The 19,322-nt window shown below is 59.4% G+C and overlaps 2 protein-coding genes across 4 annotated transcripts in view; both read right to left on the bottom strand.

The window, feature by feature from the left end:
* Positions 1 to 1,438: 1,438 nt before the first annotated feature.
* On the bottom strand, positions 1,439 to 11,227 carry FAAP100 (FA core complex associated protein 100). 2 transcript variants are annotated; one of them, XM_086356554.1, is made up of 10 exons: positions 10,965 to 11,227; positions 10,643 to 10,761; positions 9,194 to 10,155; positions 7,827 to 7,983; positions 6,509 to 7,272; positions 6,280 to 6,416; positions 4,941 to 5,057; positions 3,006 to 3,092; positions 2,449 to 2,586; positions 1,439 to 2,098 (listed from the first exon to the last, which is right to left on the bottom strand). In XM_086356554.1, exons 1-9 carry the CDS (start codon positions 11,127 to 11,129, stop codon positions 2,455 to 2,457), a joined length of 2,640 nt encoding a protein of 879 aa, XP_086212680.1. In that variant the 5' UTR covers positions 11,130 to 11,227; the 3' UTR covers positions 1,439 to 2,098; positions 2,449 to 2,454. The 2 variants fall into 2 exon arrangements, with proteins under 2 accessions (XP_086212680.1, XP_086212681.1); XM_086356555.1 differs by having other exon boundaries at positions 1,439 to 2,101.
* Positions 11,228 to 13,798: 2,571 nt separating this feature from the next.
* Positions 13,799 to 19,322, bottom strand: part of NPLOC4 (NPL4 homolog, ubiquitin recognition factor) — a 50,161-nt gene continuing 44,637 nt past the window's right edge. For both annotated transcript variants that reach the window (XM_086356557.1, XM_086356556.1), the window contains one exon: positions 13,799 to 16,108. In XM_086356557.1, coding sequence (XP_086212683.1) covers positions 15,951 to 16,108 — 158 coding nt within the window. In that variant the 3' untranslated portion in view covers positions 13,799 to 15,950. The remainder of the gene's footprint in view (positions 16,109 to 19,322) is intronic.

Raw genomic sequence — 19,322 nt, forward strand, 5'->3', positions numbered from 1 at the left:
TCCCAGACAGGGTTATGTGCAGCCAACCATGGGGGAGAGGGCTCTTCTCAGCCTGTGCACTGGCCTGCTGCCACCCAGTGTAGGAAGGGTGGACCACCAGAACAAGGCCCATGGTTCACCCACAGGTCTCCCCAAACCAGCTGGCACCCAAACACCCCAGTCGCCAACGACCCCCACCCAGGCCAATACCTCCTGGAGGTGCTGGGTAACCTGGACCACAGGAGGTGGGAGTGGGTTGGGAGGTGTGCCCCCTGGGATTGGCCTAGGCCTTGAGGCCTGGGGTGATGGAGGGCTGGGGGGACAGCCTGAGCAAAAGTAGGGGGAGACCACCGGCCTCACCGACCGTTCCCCTCAGCCCACACCCTCTCCCACCCTGGGCAGCCCCCACTCTTGCCTGGGGCCTGAAGTGCCCCTTCCAGTGAGTCTGGCCAGTGTGAGGCGCTTTGGGAAAGGGGGGCAGCTGGGACTCCTCTCCAGGGCCCCCCCTTGGCTGGTTCCCTGCCTCACCGCTTCCCCACACCTTAGGGATGGCCCCACATGGGCCAACAGGTCAAGGTGGGCTCTAATGGACACTGGCCCGGAGGGGACGAGGGGACTGCCCTGCGTGCGGTCTGCACTGCCCCCTGGTGGCCTGAGGGACAAGAGGGTTGCCTGCCGGGCGCTCTTGGCACCCTTGTTCAAGTGCTCCAGTAGGCGCCAAGGAAGGTCTCCTGTTTGCTGACCTTGGCTGGACTTGGGTACTTGGCCTCAGACACGCTGAGCGGAGTCTGTGCAGCCCAGGGCAGTGGCTGGAGACGGGAGGCAGGGAAGAGGGCTTGGGGGTCCCTGTGGGCTGGCCTGCCCACTTCCTCCTCCCCCGGGAGGTGACAGGAAGATGACCCTCAGAAACAGCCACTAAGGGGGTGCAGGCCCTTCCCTGGTTGGGCCACAGCTCCCCTCCAGGCTGTGTAAGGACCACCCAAGCCAGCAGGGACCGGAGGCCAACTGCTTGCTCATCCTTGAAGGCAACTGTTACACTGCTTCCAGCACACACGGGGACAGGAGGCGCAGAACAGACTGGGTGGGCAGAAACCCCTCCCCGTCCTCCCTCCTGCTCAGAAGAACACTCCAGTGCTGGGTCTGTGTGATGACCCCAGACCCCAACTTGGAGCACACCACCGCCCTTCTCCCTCAATGGAGGATGACGAAGAGGTGCCCATGGTCCTCCTGCGGAGGGGCCCTCATGACCTGAATGGCCCTGCAGGGACCACTTCACCCCAGTGTGAGGGTTCCCACTGGCCTGAGGGCCCCACAGAGGCCAGTTCAAGGCTCCTCTGGGGAGTGCAGTGGCCACCAGCCTTGGCGGGGGCTTGGAGCTGCAGTGAGCCCAGGAATCCAGGTCAAAGCTGCCACCAGACCGCAGGGGGAGGCTTAAAAAAAAAGCCCAGGACAAGGCAGAGCAACAGAAAGGGTCATTTTTTGAGGCAGGATGCCTCGCAGGCCCTGCATGCACAGCAGGAGAGCACCGTGTGAAGTCCCGGGGGAGAGCCACCCTCCCCCAGAGCACCGGAGCCACCCCGGGGCTGCTGTCTGCCCTGAGGGACCCTTGGAAACAACGCACAGTGCTGGGCGCTGGGTGTGGCCCCGGCCAGAGGCACCTAGTTGTTGAGTGTTGTGGCCACAGGGCACCTGCAGGAAAAAACCCCCACCCCCCCACCCCCACCCCGAGTCTTTGTGCTTTGGTCACAGGGAGCACCCTCCCACCTGGTGACCCCAGTAACTGCAAAGAAGCAGAACCAAGGCACCAGAGCGGGCCAGCTGCGCAGGTGTGGACAGTACTGGACAAGAGGCCTATGGGAAGGCGAGTGCTGCTGCCCCAGGCTTTGGGCACCGTGGTGGGAACCAGACAACCGCTGAAACGCACCTGCCTGAGTCTCAACCCTGAAGCCCTGTCTCCGGGGCCCCTGCAGGCAGCGAGGGCAGCAGCAATCCTGCTCTGCAGTCTAGACCCCACGGCCAGGCCCGACTTCTGAGTGGAGCGACGTCGGTGATCCAGCCCCAACGTTCTGGGTGGGCGGCGGCCCAGCGGCGTGGAGGTTGAGTGCAGAGGCTGTGGCAGCTGCTGGAGGAAAGGAAGGAGTGATGTGGGAGGCCAACCGGGCCCCCGGCCCAGCGGGGTCACGGACTGCCTGGCTATCCTGACACAACAGCTACATGACCCGCCTCCTCTGAGCACACCCACCCCGGGGGGCACCGGGTGGCCATCTGGGGGTGCTGGCTGCATTCACCCCAGACCTTCCCCAGCTGTAACCAGGCCGAGTGCCTCCTGGGTCAGGAGCCAGGTTATCTCCATAAAACCATGGAGGTACTGTGAGCTGTCAAGGGTTCAGAGGCCGGGAAGGCCCCGGGCAGGGTGGGGTGGGGGTTTGGGGAGGGGGCTGCCAGTGTCCTGGGCGGGGCGGGGCCCACCTGGCGTCACAGCAGGAGGAGGCTGGGGCTGCGGAGGCGCCTGTACACCTGCAGCAGCCTCTGGGCGGTGGCGCAGGAGCTGGCTTCGTCCTCTGTGCATAGCCGGTCCCGCAGCGTCTGCACCTCCCGCAGCAGCGTCTACAGGAAGGGAAGGGTGGCGACAAGCTAGGGGCCACCTTCCTACCGGGCACGTCAGCAGGCCCCTCCGAGGCGGGGGGACACCCACCACTCAGATCCCACCCAGGCTGTGGCAGGTGGCCCAGGAAACACACTCCTCTGTGGCCTTAACGTGATGACCCCTAGGCACAGGAGGTGTGGCTGGGCTCAGGGGAGACCCCGTCCCCAGGGGACGGGAATGTCCCGGCCAAGGTGGAGCAGCGTGACCATGCCCACTCTGCCCTCATCTCGCCCCTGCAACAGGAGCCCAGACCTGACTCTGGGCTGAGCGGACTAGGAGGCCCCGCCAAGCTGGGCGATACGCAGATGCTTGTGTATGTGACCCCAGTGGAGCCCCAGAGGGTGGAAGGTTCAGGGCACGGACCCCCGAAGGGCCTCACCTCGTGGTTGGCCTGCATCTGGTGGAGATACTGCAGGCGGAGATCAGGCGGGCTGGAGCCCCGGGCGGCCTGCTCCACCACCAGCCTCTGGAGGGTTACAAGGGGTAAGTGGCTGGAGAGGGTGCCCCTCCTGTGTGTCCCCAGACACAGCCCAGGGCTCCTGGCACCGGCCCGCAGAGCCAGGCAGCCCTCCCCGCTAGCTGAGACATCCATCAGGCCTCCCTGCCTCGGCCCTAGTTAATCTCCGCTCCACACGAGCCCCAGCCTGACAGTCTTTTACTTGGAAGTAACCTTCCTGATTCCCAGGGAGGATGCTCCCAGATGGATCCAGGCAGCAAGGCCCCCACTGGTCTCTGGGGCAAAGAACTGAGAAGAGACCCCAACACCCCGAGAGGCAGCAGGAGGTGCCACCAGAAGCAGAAACTACACATCTGACAAGGTCCCCCCAAGTCTGAGCGGCCAAGTGAATGAACATCCTGTCATAGGTGTGCGATGTGGCAGACGGAGGGCAGAGGTCTGCAGCCCACGAGAAGATTCCCATCAGGGGAGTGCCCGCAGCACTCCGTTAGGGGCTGACTCATGCCTCCCAGATTCACACGTGAAAGGTCCAGCCCCCAGCACCTCAGGTGATGGTGTTTGGAGAGAGAGGGGTCTTCACAGATAATCAAATTAAAATGAGGTCAGGTGTGTGGGCCTTAATCCCACAGGACTGGTGTCCTTCTAAAAAGAGATTAGGACATGGACATGCCAAGGGAAGATCCTGTGAGGACCTGGGGAGGAGTTGGCAGTCCACATACCCAGGAGAAAGGCCTCGGAAGGAATCACCCTGCAGACACACGGATCCCGGCCTCCAAACTGAACCCACTGTGTCCCGTCTGTGGCACTTGGTCACTTGATCCTAGCAGCCCTGGGATGCTAACTCCCCTTCTTGCGCGAAGTCTGGTCAGCACGCTCCCCACCACCCCAGTTTCTCACAACTGTCCACCTATCAGCTGCTGCGCTCGGCAGGTCTGCAGACGGCCCTGCACGTTTCAGGCCCAGCAAGAGCAACCACGTGGCACCCTCTGGGGTGGAGGGAAACAAGGGTGGGAGCTCTGCTCTGGGGACAGGAGAACAGATTCCTGAGCCCGGGCGTGAAGCCAAGGCTGTGCCATGGCAGGGCCGTCATAGCACGGCTGAGGGGGACCTCTGGTCAGGGACTGGCCCCCAGGCTTGCCTGGGCACATAGGTGGGTCTATTAATTGAACAGCAGCCTCTGATCCCTGCTGGAGCTCGGACTGCAACTCTCCGACTTGGGGTCTGGGGTGGGGTCTGGGCATGTGTACTGGTAAGTTCCCAGGTGAGGCTGACGCAGAGCCCACACGTAAGGAAAAGCATGGGAATCGGCTGATAGCTGCCAACCCAGACTGCTCTGTGCAGCCGAGGCCATGCACACAGAACAGGCAGGAGAGGGGCCACCCGGCCCTGGGTCCAGCCTGCCAAGGGCCCCAGCTCACAGATTTCCCTGGGGGACACAAAGACCTCCCCTCAGATCCTAGACTCGTGGCCCCAGTAGCCCCACAAGGCACTGAAGTGGCAGTGAGCGGCCCCCAGGGCTTTGTGTGTGTGGGGGGCTGGCTGCCAACTCTCTCTTTCTTGGCAAAGACATGGAAGCCCCGACAAGCAGATACGTTATCCCAGGACCCGAGGCAGACCTCTCCACACTACTGTATGGAAATTTCATGCTGACAAGTCACAGGTGGGCTGTCTCCCTGTAACCACGTGTGCTCACGGGCCACTGGGGGCTACTGCCAGGAGGGTGAGAGACAAGTTCCCCCCACCTCCCAACTGGCCACAGCTCATCTGCAACCCCGGGCAGGAAGCCAAGCCACCAGGGTCCAGTGTCCCCACCACCCCAGAGAGACCTCCCAGGCAAGCCCATGAGGGCCAACAGACCTGCAAACGCCCAACGATGGCGTGGTGTGCCCTGCACATGTTGGCTAGAGAGGAGCTTTCCACCTGGATCTCCATGGCCTGGATGGGGCCCGCTGGGCACAGGTCAGTGACGGTCGCCTGCAACGCACGAGAAGCCTCATTGGCTGTCCACAGCCTCGCCCGGACCGAGGGCAGCGTGGCCTATGGGAGCGTCTGAGCTGGCTGAGGCACGTAAGGCCTGGGTGGCCCCTCCACATCCCACTGTGGGCAAAGCCTGGGGGGCCCTGGGCCTCGATCTCCACACCCAGCATGAGTTTCCACCTGCAGAACCAGCTAGTCAAGCAACAGCAAAGCTGCTCATCTGGAAACATCCGTCCAGGAAGAGCCCTGCTCCCTCTGAGTCCAGGTGTGTGGCACTTACGCCAGAGATGGTGATGGCTGTGGCTGCACCACCACGGAGAGCCCACGCCCCAACCCCTCCAGGGCCACCCTGTGCATTCCAAGTCACCCGATAGCAAGGTCAGGTTGTAAAAAACAGGGAGGGGTCTGGGCAACGGAGATCTCTGCCTAGTGCCCTCCAGCCAAAGATAAAACCTGGCAAAGATGGGTGACAGCCAGGACACAGGCAAGACCCCGGGGACCTCAGGAAGGATGTCCCTGGAAGCTCTTCCTTCTGGGACTGTGGGATGGCTGGGCACCTCGCCCTCTCCACCACCAGGCCCCCGGGACACCCGACCTTGTTGCTGCCTAGTGTGGGTGGACCTGAAAGGGCCGCCAGTGGGCAGCCTCCACCCACCACCCTCAGAGGGGTGTGCCGGGTCACACGGGATGCTCCGCCACAGGCACCAACGCTGCAGCATGAGGGTCAGCTGGATGTGACCCCGAGGCTGCCAGGAGGGTCTCCGGAAGGAAGGTGTGTGCAAGGACTGCACCCAGAGGACTAAGCCCCGCCTCAGTGTCTCAGCGGCCCCTGGGTGGGATGTCTGTGACAGGGCCCAGCACCCTGGGGCTCTGGGGGCTGCGTGACTCAGGGGCTGGAGGGCTTGTGCTGCTGCTGGCGGCACAAGTGAGTGAGTTGCTCGGGCCACTATGAACTCCAGCTGGACGTAGGGCCAGGGCCATGCATGGGGAGCGCTGGACAGGGTGGCCCTCATGGAGACCCAGCTGGGAGGCTGATGCAGCTTCCAGCCCTACGAAGACCACCCCATCACAGCCTGCCTCTCGGACGTGGATGCATCGGACTCCTCCGGAAGGTGGGCCCCAGAATCTGATTCCTCTCGAGCAGCCTCGGGACCCTACTCAGAACTGCTGCTGTCGAGGCCAATGTCCCCCCGGGGCAGGAGAGCTGACCCCTGCTTGCCTCTCGGATGATGAGGTGGACATCTGTGCCATCGGGGGCCACTCCCTGGACAGAGGACAGCGCCTGGGCCTTTATGATGTCTGCGGCAGCGTTCTCGGCGAGGAGCCACTGCAGGGTGGCACAGCCCAGGGACACGCCTGGAGGAGAGAGGTGCACCAGTGAGGCTGGCCGGATTCCGGGGAGGGAGGAAGGGCCCCGAGGCTGCCTGAGGCCAGTCGATGTCACCAACCTGCATGACTGTCCCCCAAGGCGGCCCTGAGCAGCTCTGCCGACACCTTGATGGTGGCCACTGACGGGGGCAGGTACTTGGCCCGCAGGGACTCGGGTCCCGCTGGCTGGCTGCCCGGCACGCGGCAAGTTCCCAGGAAGGTGTGGATGGGGTCCCTGGCCGGGCCCAGGGCCTGCGTGTGGGGCACGCCCAGGCTGGGGAAGCGCAGGCCCTGCAGCATGTCCACTGTGTGCTCGCTCAGGGGCAGGCACACGCCATCCTGCTCGGGTAGGACGATGGGGGTGCACTCGGCCGAAGGGGGGTCCTTGAAAGGGTCCTGGGGGGTGAGGGCCCTGCCCACGACCTCCCGGAGGCTGTAGAAGAGTGCGCAGGACACGGTCACGGGCAGGTCGAGGGCACCGTCCTCGCCGGGGCCCAGGGGCAGCGTCACCTCGCGCTGACCGCCGGGGCCGAGCTGGTCCACAGGGATGGTGTAGGTAACGGCTGAGCCAGCCGAGTCCAGGTCTAAGGCCCGGGAGCTGCGGAGCACCTGGATGCACAGGGCCCAGCCCCGGTCCAGGCTGAAGCCGCTGCTGTTCTCCAGCAGGCAGGTGGCCACCAACACGTCCTGCAGCTGCAGGTGGCTCCAGGTGGTGCTGATGGTGCAGGAAATGGGCCGCGGACCCTCCCGGCTCGACAGCAGGGCACAGCTCACGTTCATGACTTCGTTGAGGCAGGTCAGGGCCTTGTCCCGCTGGTCAACTGCCTTCTTCAGAGAAGACACTCTGGAAACAGACGTGGCTGCTGAGGGAAGACCCAGACCTCTCTCCTCCTTAGCATAGGGTGAGAAGCCTTCACCTCAGGAGCTCCCGTCCTTCTCACACGACTGTCTAACCTGATCTTCCTCTCAAGCAACAAGAGAAGAGAGGGTGGAGGATGGAGTTGGGGCAGCCTGGACTTGGTGGCCTGGCCTTGCCCCCTGGGCTCACAGAGCCTGTAGCCCAATCTGGGCCACTGGGCCAGGAAGTGCCCATGGTGGGGCTGGCCACCCCTGCTGTGCTCCCTGACATGTTCCAAGTTGGCCCAGGTGCTCCTCTGCAGAGCCACCGTTGACAGCCCAGAGGGTGGCATGCACCCTGGAAATGGTCCTAAGCCACAGGGGCCTGGCGTCCACGCTGGCCTTTAGTATCACCTTTGGCCAGGCACCGCGACATCTGGGGTGATCTCGGGGGTCAAAGGCAAAGTCACAGGCCCTGTCGGGACCAGCGCCAGTGCCAATGTCTCAGACACCTCCTGGATGCTGTGCTGGCCTCTGCCTGGGCCGCAGCTCCCTGCTCACCTCTCAGACACGGTGCCAATTCCAGACAACAGCTGCTTAATTTTCTTGCCAGCCTTTGCTGAGGTCACTCTGGAGGACTGAGGTGCCTCATTGTGTGGGTCCAGGTGGCAGATCATCAGCCGGCCTTTGGCAGACAGGGCCAGGAGCTCGGCACCCCCTGCAGAAGACACGCAGGGCTTGGGTGGCAGGCAGGGAGGGGCACACGCCTGGGAACATCCAGCAGTTTCTGGACTCAGATACATGTTGGCAGAACAGCAATGCCCCTGTGAGGAAAAGAGAGTCCTAGGGACATCCTTGAGGAGCCTGGAGTGCATCCTGGGCTGGGCACAGGCTGTGAGGGGCCTCCCTGGCAGGGGGTCAGCCAGCAGAGGCGTCACCTTGTACGTGGACTAAAAGGGAACAGATGAGGGCCGTCGAATTAGCAGGGTGCGTGCCCCTTTCAACACCTGAGTAGTAGAGCTGCTCTGAGATTTCCTAAGAGAAATGAGTGCTACGCAGGCCCAGGCCTCCTTCACTGACCAGTCTGCACTTGCTGGGGCCTTTCTGGAAGCCTGCCACCTCCCCAGCAGCGTTCTGCCTCTGTTCCCCATCCTGGGCACCAGGAGCTCCCTGGGAAACAGGTTCCATCTCCTGCAACCCACTGGTTCTGCAGGTCCAGTACGACTGAGGCCCTGAGCCCTGCCCAGAGGTATGGCTCCCCCATTGCCTGCTACAGGCAGCCCTTCTTTCCCTGTGGGAGACAGCAGTTTCTTCCCTTCGAAAGCATTTCTTTCCTGTCGAGTATGGTCCACGGCAGGTCTTAGAGTGCACTCATGGGCCATCTTAAGGGGAATATACAGTGGGGGGAGGACGGCTGTACCCCTCCCCCCAGCACTGGGCAGACACGGCTGAAACCCTCTCCGGCCCTGTCCGGAGAGAACACACAAATCAGAGCTCCGGGATGCCCCCTTCCTGCCCCCCGCCTTCAGGGCAGGATGGGCTCCTTGGAGGCCACTCGGTAAGTGGAACAAATGTTTTCCAGCTTTCAGGAGAAACGTAAAGGCTTGACCTGAACCAGTTTCAGTTTCCCTTGGATCACCTGCTACGTGAGACCTGTCACGGGAAAATGCTCTTACCAGGGGGCGTCCAAGTGCAGACCCTACCTAGGCAGAGGGGCACAAACCCCACCCTGAAACCCACACAGGACCCCAAGACCAGCACACCACGAGGCTGCGGCAGCGGAGGGTCGGGCTGCCCGGGGCAGTTTTAAGGAGAGCAGGAATGAGGCAGGGAGAGGAAAACGGCCAGTTCACAGGGAGGAGATGCCAGGGCGGGGGCTCTACCCCCCACCGCGGCTTTGGTTTTTAGCTTTCGGCCGTGGCTCCTACCTTCAGGCGCGCTCGATGACACACAGAGAGTGACAAGGCTGCCGACACCCAAGTTGTCTGGATACAGTAGAGGGGGCAGGCTTCCTGGGGCCCCGTCACGCTCCGTGGGGTCCAAGGGGGAACCCTCCTGAGCCAGGTCGACTACACGGAGGCCCGCAGAGGTGCTGTGGTACACGTGGCTGCTCCTGTCGCAGGCCGCGCAGAGCACGGGCCCTGGGATGCTGTACTCCCGCAGCTCAGGCACCAGGTGCCCTGCCTCATCCCAGCTGGCCTTGATGGCCAGTGTCCGGCCGTGGTGACCGAGGGCCACTAGGCAGTCGCAGTGTACGTCTTCCATGTCCTCGGCCAGTGGCTCTGTCCTCAAGGCGCCAATGAAGACGACAGGCTCCTCCAGGTGATGGAGGATCTTGACAAGGGCCTTCGGATCACCCGGGGCTGACATGGAGGTGACCAGGGTCTTGATGATCACACAGCAGAGCTGGCCATCGGGGAGCCCACAGAGGACCACGGGTGACTCCAGGAGGGCGGCATCAGCTCCAAAGAGTAGCCCAAAGAGGGCCCCCTCCAGCATGACACCCTCAGAGCTCCGTGAGTGGCCGAGTGGGGTCCTGGAGCCAGGTGGTGATGCACAGCACAGCACTGGGAGGAAGCGGGGGGCTGCGGACTCCCCCTGGCTCCCAACTGGGGGGGTGCAGGTGGACAACTCCACCTCACCAATCTGGCCTCCGGGCCTGGGGTCCTCCCCTGGAGAGGGACGCTCAAACAGCTGCATCTTCCACTGGGTGGGGCCCAGTGCCAAGGTGACGAGCGTGTCATCAAGGACGGTGAAGGCATGCAGCGAGGCGTCCGGGAGCACACAGGAGTCTGGGTCCACGGGGATCACAGGGACAGGGGGCTCACCGACCTGCCCATCCTCCCTGTCCTGGTCGTCCCCGCCATCCTCCTCGTCTCGGCTCACAGACCTTGGAGAACCCAGGGGACTGTCGGTTTCAGTGCTCACAGGCTCCCTTCGGGACAGCCTGCCACTGACATGACGGGTGTGGGGTCTGCACAGGGAGCGATCTCAGAGGCTGCCACCAGGGAGCAGCTGGCATGCCACAGTGCCTCCTACCTGCTCCAGGGAATGCTCTGCTTCCCCCACCCCGGTCACCCAGGGACACATGCATAACAGCATGTATCAAGGCTTGCAGAAATGGGGTTTGGATAGAAAATTCTCAACAATGCAGAACTGTCAGGACCCCGAGTCCTCGCCTGTGGTGAGTGCTCATTCTGAACCCCGTCCAGAGGTGACCAGCCCATATAGGTCACAGGGGCAGTGTTTGAGGACGACAGGGAAGTACTACCACTCAGAAACAGTGACAAGCCCATCTGAGGACATGTCAGCCTCAACCTGGTAGAGGCCAGTGTGGGCCCAACCCAAAGCAGTGCCCTCCAGCGACCAAGCCTCACCTGGTCGTCTGGTCCAAAGACAAGCAATAGATGCCGCTCCGGGCGCACAGGACATAGAGCACCTTGCGAAGGGCCAGGAGCTCCAGGTGCCACACCTGACCGGGAAACTTGTACACGGCCTGGACGACCGGGGAGAAGGGCAGTGTTGGGTCAGGGGCGTGGGGGCTCAGGTGAAGCAGAGGACAAACTCCTCAAATGCGCCGGCCGCTCCGAACATCCACGCCCGACCCCGCCCCCTCCAGGGCCCGGGATCCCTCCCGCCCCAGCCCCCCAGCCCCTAGGCCCCCAGTCCCGGCCCCTCCCCGGTGTGCCCGGTGCTCACGATCAGCAGCCGCCCCTCCCGGTCGTAGACATAGACCATCTCTCCCCCAGTGGACAGGAAGATCTCCGCCCCGTGGCACAGCACGCGAGGCTTGCCCGCCGCCACGCCCCCGAGCGGGCAGCAGAAGCCCGCCAGGTATTCGACCCGCGGCCTGGGGTCGGACATCGTGGGATCGCCCTGGAGCCCGGCCAACGGCGGGGGCTCGGCCTCGCGGCGCGGGAGCCGGGGGGCGGGGCCCTACGCTTTACGGCCGCCCAGGTCGTAGCGCGGCCTCCGCCGTACGGCGGGGCCGGGGGGCGGGGCAGCTGCGCGCCGAGTCTCGGGGGCGTCTCAGCGGGAGCTGGGCCCTCGTGCCGCTGGGATAAAGCTAGCGCACACAGAGCTGTATGCCAAAGGGCCAACGTGTTTAAAGCCAAACGCGGGAAGCACGAGGGCCTGGCTTCTCCACTCCTCTCCACTCGGGGGCTCCACTGGACCCGCCCGAAGTCGAAGGGCCGGGCAGGCTCCCCCAGGGCGGCGACCCCTCATAGCATGTCTCCTCCGAGCGGACAGTCCGCTCCTAAAGCGACTGTCTAGCGTTTTGGGGTTGGGCCTGTTAAGTCCAGGAGGGGGCGGGCAGCGCCAGGTCTTGACATTTTCGCAGCCGGGGTCTCTTCCCTCTGAGCTACTGAGCCACATCCACGCCTACCCCGTCCCCAGGACACTGCCGCCTCTGAACCTAACATGGACAGAAGGGTCTCTTCCTTTAATGCTTTAACTGCCTGTGGGTGTGTTGGTTTGACTGGACAGTGGGGAAAATGGGTAAGCCAGAGGAATTCTGGGTTGAGGGCAGAAGACCATAAAGAAAACCACTGGTTAGGCCTTGGTAAGGGGGTTGGGTACAGCTCACCAGTAGTCATCCTGGCAGTCAGGGTGAAGACAGGGCAAGACATCTCTTCTCCCTAACCCTATCCTCCACGGCTTTGGGGAAAGGTCTGATCAGATGGCCCAAGAGTTCTCTGAATAGAGACTGAGCTCAGAGTGACACTGAAAGATGTTTGCAGATAGGTCAGTTACACTCCTCTCAAGGCCAAACATCTAGGAATGAAAGAGGCATCTGCAGGGGTGTGGCCACAGGCCAAGTTGAAGGGGCCCAGCAGCCAAGTGTTTTCCCGGCTTGAGTTAAACTGACCTCACCAAGGCTGATCTACCTACCAAACAAGAAACCAGTGGCACAAGTTCTAAACCCCCTTGTTGAGGTTGGTGCTCAACCCCTAGGGCAGTGGACAGCCACTGTGCTTCTGGGTTGGACCCAGCATGAGTGCACCATCTGCAGTTTGTCCTTTGCCCTAAGACCAGCTCCTGCTTGGCTTTTGGAATTAGAAGTGAGGACTCCTCTCAAGACACACCACTCTGAATTCCTCCTCTACCCGCCCCCCCACAACCCCCACCTCCGAGTGCAATGTGTTCTTGGCTTGTGTTATGACCACCAATCCTTGTGGGTGATGTGTCCATACCAATTTCTACTCTGATCCTCCCAGACTTCCAACTCCAAGGGAACTACACTGAGATTGTCCCAGAGAAAATGACCATATGGGCAAGTGGACTTCGAGGAGATGGGCTAAGCCAGTCAGGCCTCACCACTCTGCTTCAGCCCGGACTGGCCAGGCACTGTGAAGTTGATCACTGCTCTGCCCCACTCCCTTCGGCTCTGGAGGGCTAGCAGGCTCCTGGCCCCAAACCCAGGCAAACCTGACACTCTACAAGGATTTATGACCATCAACAGTCTATCCTGAACAGCGAGGGGTCCCTGAATGCTGATCGCCCTGGAGAGTACAGACATGAGCAAGGGGCTTAGCCAGCTCAGGGGTGATGCAGAGGCCGAGCCCCTCATGTGGGTGTCCCCGGAAGGCCTGTGGCAGGAAGTGAGACAGTAGAGCGTGCTGTGGAGTCAGTTGGTCTCTGTGCCACATGGAAGCTGTATCGTCTTCCAAGGACAAACTACTGACAGCACTGGGTGTGGTGGGGGGACAGGACACAGCATGCACAGGTAGTGCCAATCACTTCTCATAGCAACATGGAATGCCAACATGTTGAACGTGCCAAGAAAGGGGGTGGCAGGACCCTGAGCTCTACTTCCAAGCAGTACCTTCCATTTGCTTGATTTCGAGGGGAGGGGGGATATTCCAGAACCTCATTACTTCATAGAACCAACAAGGTCAGCAGCCTGAGCCATGCAGAGGGCAGAACACTGCTAGTAAAAGCACGCAAACTCAGGGACAGGACTGGAGCTGGGAGCTGAGGCCACTCACCCCAGTCGAGAAGCTAAGCTGGGCCTGCCTCACCCTAGGGCCCCTTGGACATCAGTGGTGGCGTTTCTTATATATGTGTTCAAGGAGCAGTGGGTCAGTGGCCAAAGGACAGTCGGCTGTTAGGTATGTGTGAAGGCTGTCACTCGACAAGTAATTCAGGCCAGGCAGCATGTCCCCTCCAGGCCTTGCTCCCCTCGCACCTGTCTAAGTTCACGGGCTTCTGGCCTTTGTCCTTCACCTGCTGCCTGGCTGCCTGCACCTGACCCACCAAAGGCCAGGAGCAGCCACATGGCTGACAGTGGGAAGGGTACAGGAAAGGCACAGAGGAGGCCAGGCTCTGCTCCTCCCAGGGACATCATGCTGGGACCACAGGCCGACGAGCCTGGGCAGGAGGGGGTCTCTATCCTTCATACTCTAAACACATCAGCAAAGGACAGTGACATGTGGAGAGGAAGTCATCAAGTCACCCGACAAGGTAGGCAGGTCAAGGATCAGGGCAGGGAGAGGCCTCAGGGCCCAGGAAGGACAAACGGGGCGCTGACAGTCGCTTCAGGTGCTTTTATTGGTTCACTTGCAGGGCTGGAGTCCAGGCAACACTACTGCAAACCCAACCGACACACACCTGCAAGACCCAAGTGGGAGCACGGGGAGCAGACTGGTCAGTGGAGGCTGGGCACCTAGTCACCCTTCGCTGAGTTATGGTGCCTGGTGGCATGAGAGGGTGTGTCCACATGAGGGCAGGTAGGATGAAGGTGGGGCTGGGGGCCCCCTCCCTTGTGTAAAAGGAGATGGCTAAGCTGCCTGGGCCTGAGTCTGCTGGCAGGGTGCCCCCGCTCCTTATGCTGACCCCTGACTGTCTTTGGACAATAAAGTGCATTACTGAACAAAGAGTGACTCAAAACCAGAAGCAGAGAAATCACAACACTTTTTCTTTAGCTAAAAGACAGACGGAAATGAACTATGCAGATGCCAGAACTTCAGGGTGAGCAGGATATTGGTCGAAGAGAAGGTAAAGACCAGAACAAGAGGAGGAGGAACGGTGGGGGCCGTGAGGTCTGAGGTTAGCGCACTCCTGCTCCCCCTGCAGACTCACGTCTGATCAAAGGAGCAGGCGACCTGGGCCAGAACACACGCCCAGCTTTCTGGCAGGCAGCCACAGATGAGCTGGGGAAACGGGGCTCTGTGCCTCGTGCCCCTAGAACAGGCCCAACCCACTGGCCACTTGAGTGTCCTATGCCAGGTCAACCCGGAGGTGCCAGGCACACCCCTGCCACAAATAAACACAACACCCAGGTGTGCTCTGTTCACAGGCCAAGGGCGAGGGAGGGTCACATAGATTTGCGTCCTGCCCTAGGACAGAGACACGAAGTCCTCAAGCAGCCTGTGTCTGGGTCCACCTCTCCCGGGGATGAGTGCAGTGCAGCTCAGAGATACAGGTTTTTTTTAAGGCAAAGAGGCATCAGGATGTCCACAGCTCCTGGGGAAGGGCCAGATTGGAACCCAGCTGTAGAAGAAATGCAGGACCCTAGAGCACGTGCAAGGTCTGACCACAACCTTTGTCCTGGGATGGTCTGTACCCACACCTCAGCACAGTACCCACTTTCTGACGACCCAGCAGCAGCTCCACAGCCCTCTACAACCAGGTTCCTACTCCCTGACCTGGCTTGTAATGTGGCCTTGTCAGAGGCCAGGGTCTAGGCAGGACAAGAAGAAGGAATGGTGGGGACAAAAGGGACCAGAGCTTCCAGCCCTGCCTGGGGCCACCCAGCTCACCCGATGCAGGCCTGGTCAAGTGTTGGCTGCCCGAGGGGCTGCCTGCTCAGTGGGGGACACTGCCATGCTCCTGCTTGGTCCTGGGTCTGCAGCTGTGCCAGCCATGTGGCCTGGCAGGAAAGTCTCAGGCACTGAGGTTCACTTGTGAGGAGACCTGACTGTGGGTCCCCCGTCCACTCACCCAGGCTGCACACACCTCCAGGGACTCATTAAAGGAGGGACGAAGGTGGAAACTAGTCTCTCTCACTCCCCTTTTATGCAGTTTTTATCTTAAAAAAAATAAATAAAAGTCTTCTGGGCAGGAATTACTGATTAACTGTTATTGCAACCAAAGCAGACTTTAAAACCCCCCCATGGAAGCTGGGTGGGAGCAGGAAAGGGCGGGCAGCAGATTCACCTGCAGACCAGGCGGACAGGAGGCCATGAGCCTCTGGCCACACATTTCCACTGCATGATGGCTACCAGAAGGGGAAGAGGTGGCCCTCACAGGCAGGGTCTGCCCCAGAGCAACAGGGTACAGAGGTCACCAAGAGCTCCCAACCAAAAACAGGAACAGGAGCAGGAACAAAAAGCATCCAAGGAAGGAAAAAAGAAAGCTGGATGGTGGCAGCGAGCCCTCCCACCCCAATTCCAGGTGATGATTCAGAGGCACCTAGTCCTTCTACCACAGTGGGGGCTGCTGTGGGCGGCCAGTTGAGGCCACACCGTGCCTCCACCAGGATACTGGTTTTAGCCCGCAGAGCACCAGCCTGACTCCCTCTCTCCAGGGAAGCCTGGTGCTGAGAAGCTTCCTGGGTCAGGGACCCCAGGGCAGCCGCCCCCACCTTGCCTTCAGGGCTGCTGAGGTGGGGCACGGTCACAACAATCTCGGCTTCTGAGAGGGCTGGGGTAGGCCCAGTCCCGCCAGCAGGGCCTGGGAGCCCTAGGTCCTGGGGAGGCTGCACATCTCGCAGTGGCCGGTGCCCGGCTGGTTCATGAAGGTGCAGTGCTGACAGGCCCACATGGCGGACGAGGCGGCATGTGTGGAGCCACCGACGGCTCCGTACTCCTGGAGGCCTGGAAGCTGCACACCAACTGTGCCTGTGGGGTAGGGAGAGAAGCAGTATTCATCCATTCTGCACAGGAAGCTGTCCCACCCCACTCTGAGAGCTGCTGCTTATCAGGACAGGAGGGGACTCGAAAAGCAACTGCCATGGGCGTGGACAAACGTGGCTTGAGAGCCCCACCTTGGGTCCTCTGCTCTCTCTCACACACAAAGCCCTGCTAAGGAAAGCTGCTGTCTGCTGAGCAGAAGGCTGCCAGCTGTGGCCACTCATGCACCTGCCCACTGCCCCTGCCCAGCTGCTTTGTCAGTGGCTCCTTCCTTTTCACTGCTGAGCAGCAGTATGTGGTATGAAGAGCATCTCTGGTTATCTGTCTCCCTCCTGATGCACACTTGGGTCACTGCCAGTTTTAAGCTATTGTGAACAAAGCTGCCACGAATATTCTTAACACAAATCTTAGTGCGGATTTGTGTTTGCCTGTCTCTTGAGTAGCAGTGGGCTGGCTGGGTCATCCTTACCAGGGCGTGGGAGAGCTCCAGCTGCTCTGGGAGTGTGTGAGCACGCAATGCAGCCAGAGTCTGCATCTCATCTCACAGCATGTAATGGTAGCTTATTCAATTTCCACTTTTCTGATGACTGATGGTGACCTTACTGAAGCTTTTTGTGGGACATCTTCTATGGCGTATCTTCTCCTAGTCTGTGCCTTGCCTTTTCAAGTTTTAGACAACATTTCTTCATGAGCCCAAGTGTTTCATTCTGATAAAGTCCACCTGACCAATCTTTTAGTCAGTGTTTTTCTCTGTCCTACCTTCAAGGTCCTGAACATATTCAACTCTTTTTTTAACATATATCTTTACAGTTGTAGATCTTACCACTAGGTCTATCAGCCTGTGATAGACCTAATGTCCCAGCCTGTATTGATTTTTTGTTTCTTTGATTAAAAAAAAAAATCTTTTAGCTTCTCCTGTTGCAGCACACAGGCTCAGTAGCTGCAGCTCGCCGGATCTAGAGCTCATAGGCTTCAATATTTGTGGCACACAGGCTGTTGCTCCACAGCATGTAGAATCTTCCTGTGTCCCCTGCACTGGCAGGCAGATTCTTAGCCACTGTACCACCAGGGAAGTCCTGTGTTGATTTTTATATATGGGGTGTACTGCAGAAGTCCAAGTTCATTTTACCCACACAGATACCCATTTGCTTCAATGTGTTTTCCTAAAAAGGGTATATCTCAATCAGGTGCCTTGTTATCACCCAATTCTCAACTCTCCATCTGGCCCATCAGCCTATTTATTCTCATGCCAACAGCACCCCGTTTTAACCATGGCAGCCTTACTATTGAAAACAGACAGTTCACATCCTCCAGCTTCTTTTTTTTTAAATATTTTATTTCTTTGGCTGCACCAGGTCTTAGCTGTGGCACGTGGGACCTTCGATTTTCACTGCAGCATACAAGATCTTTAGTCGTGGCATGCTAACTCTTAGCTGCAGCGTGTGGGTTCTAGTTCTCTGACCAGGGATCGAACTTGGACCCTCTGCGCTGGGAATGCAGAGCCCAATGGCACCCCACTCCAGTACTCTTGCCTGGAAATCCCATGGATGGAGGAGCCTGGTGGGCTGTAGACCATGGGGTCGCTAAGAGTTGGACATGACTGAGCAACTTCACTTTCACTTTTCTCTTTCATGTATTGGAGAAGGAAATGGCAACCCACTCCAGTGTTCTTGCCTGGAGCATCCAGGGACGGGGGAGCCTGGTGGGCTCCCATCCATGGGGTTGCACAGAGTCGGACACACTGAAGCGACTTAGCAGCAGCAGTAGCCACTGGACCACCTAGAAGTCTCCATTCTTCTTTTTTCATGATTGTTTTCTAGCCCCTCTACACCCCCAGATAAATTTTAAAACTTTTTCCCCTCCCTTCCCTTGCAAAATAAATATGTCTAAAGGGGAATGATGATTGAGACTGTACCAATTAATTTTGGGAAAACTGACATCTTAGAAATATCTTGCCTTCCAGTCCAGAACAATGGTATTTCTTTACGATCTATTTAGCTCTTCTGGCAAAGTGTTAGCTTTCAGCAGAGAGCTCTTACATGGCATCAGTAGACTGTGTCACGAGATCACTCACGTTCTGTGACTCTGCATCTGCAAAAGGTACTCCATTGCTAATTTACGTTACCAACCCCTGTGTAGTGAGCAGAGTTCTGTGAGTAGTGTATCTGTTGAAAGCATTTGACAACCACACAGCATGTTTTAGCAAAGTGACAGGCGCTTTCCCAATAGAGGCTCCAGGCAGTGGGTCCAGACCATACCATCCTGCTGCTGTGAGACTGATGCTTGACATAGGTTTGGGTTTCTTCCCAACAGAAGTATGAGGCGTGGAGCCAATGGGACCCAGCTCCTATGGGGTCACTAGCTTTTCATTAGTTTCTAGTGAGGATGGCAAGGCATACCACATGCTCAGACGAAATCCTTTCCTGATCTGGTTTTCTTTTCTCCCAACTGGGCCAGTGCTTATCTAGGAAAACCTCTTGGTCAAGCCACCCTCCTTTCCCAGCTTCCCCATGTGCTCTTTCTGGAGCTCTCTTTTTAGAGAGAGGGCTCCAAACCACTAAAGCTGCTGCAGTCAATGTTTCTGTGTGAGGCATCTGAAGAATAACACCAGAAGCTGGGAGAGCCCAGTACGTGGGAGAGCTGGACCAGGAGCTGAGACCCTGGCCAGCACCTCACACTGTCCACCCAAGGACATGAGGCCATGGGCTTGGCTGTAGGAATTTGGTGACAACATTGGGTCCTCTGTTTCAGAACGTGAGGACAAGAAGTAGATGGCATGTTCAGCTCTTTTACCGTTTGGCTGTCAGAATCATATAAAAAGAAAATTTAAACAGAAGAGCAACACAATGAATACCAAGGCTCCTCAAGCCCTGAACTTCCAGGTACTCAGTGTACAGAAAGTAAGAACCCCACGGGGCTCCCTGTGGCCTGGGCTCCACTGAGGGTTTCCTGACTAACTCTGGCTCGAGTAGCTGCCCTCCAGACTGAGAAAATGTTTAAACACTTTTTCATATGTACTTTCAGGTGTGTTTTCAGGGGGCACTGCAGTTCTTCTCAAAGCCACAGGGCAGAGGGCCACCAGGGTCACCATCCTCTCGAGCTCTTGGCGAGGGCGCTGGGAGTATGGGGGCAGCTGGATGGAGGCTGATGGTTGGAGGCTCTCACTCTGAAGACACAAGATCCCCTAGTTCTATTCTCTTTT

This window comes from Bos grunniens, chromosome 19, assembly GCF_055505025.1.
Source record: "Bos grunniens cultivar Pamir isolate PY7600 chromosome 19, Bosgru_T2T1.0, whole genome shotgun sequence".
Classification (NCBI taxonomy): Eukaryota; Metazoa; Chordata; class Mammalia; order Artiodactyla; family Bovidae; genus Bos; species Bos grunniens.

Excerpts from the sequence above, each read along its gene's own strand:
- FAAP100 (XM_086356554.1), bottom strand. The coding sequence starts at position 11,129 with ATGTCCGACCCCAGGCCGCGGGTCGAATACCTGGCGGGCTTCTGCTGC. Across the intron at positions 5,058-6,279 it reads TCCACCTCATCATCCGAGAG|GCGACCGTCACTGACCTGTG; the intron begins GCAAGCAGGGGT and ends CGTGCGTTGCAG. Across the intron at positions 3,093-4,940 it reads CCATCGTTGGGCGTTTGCAG|AGGCTGGTGGTGGAGCAGGC; the intron begins GTCTGTTGGCCC and ends GTAACCCTCCAG.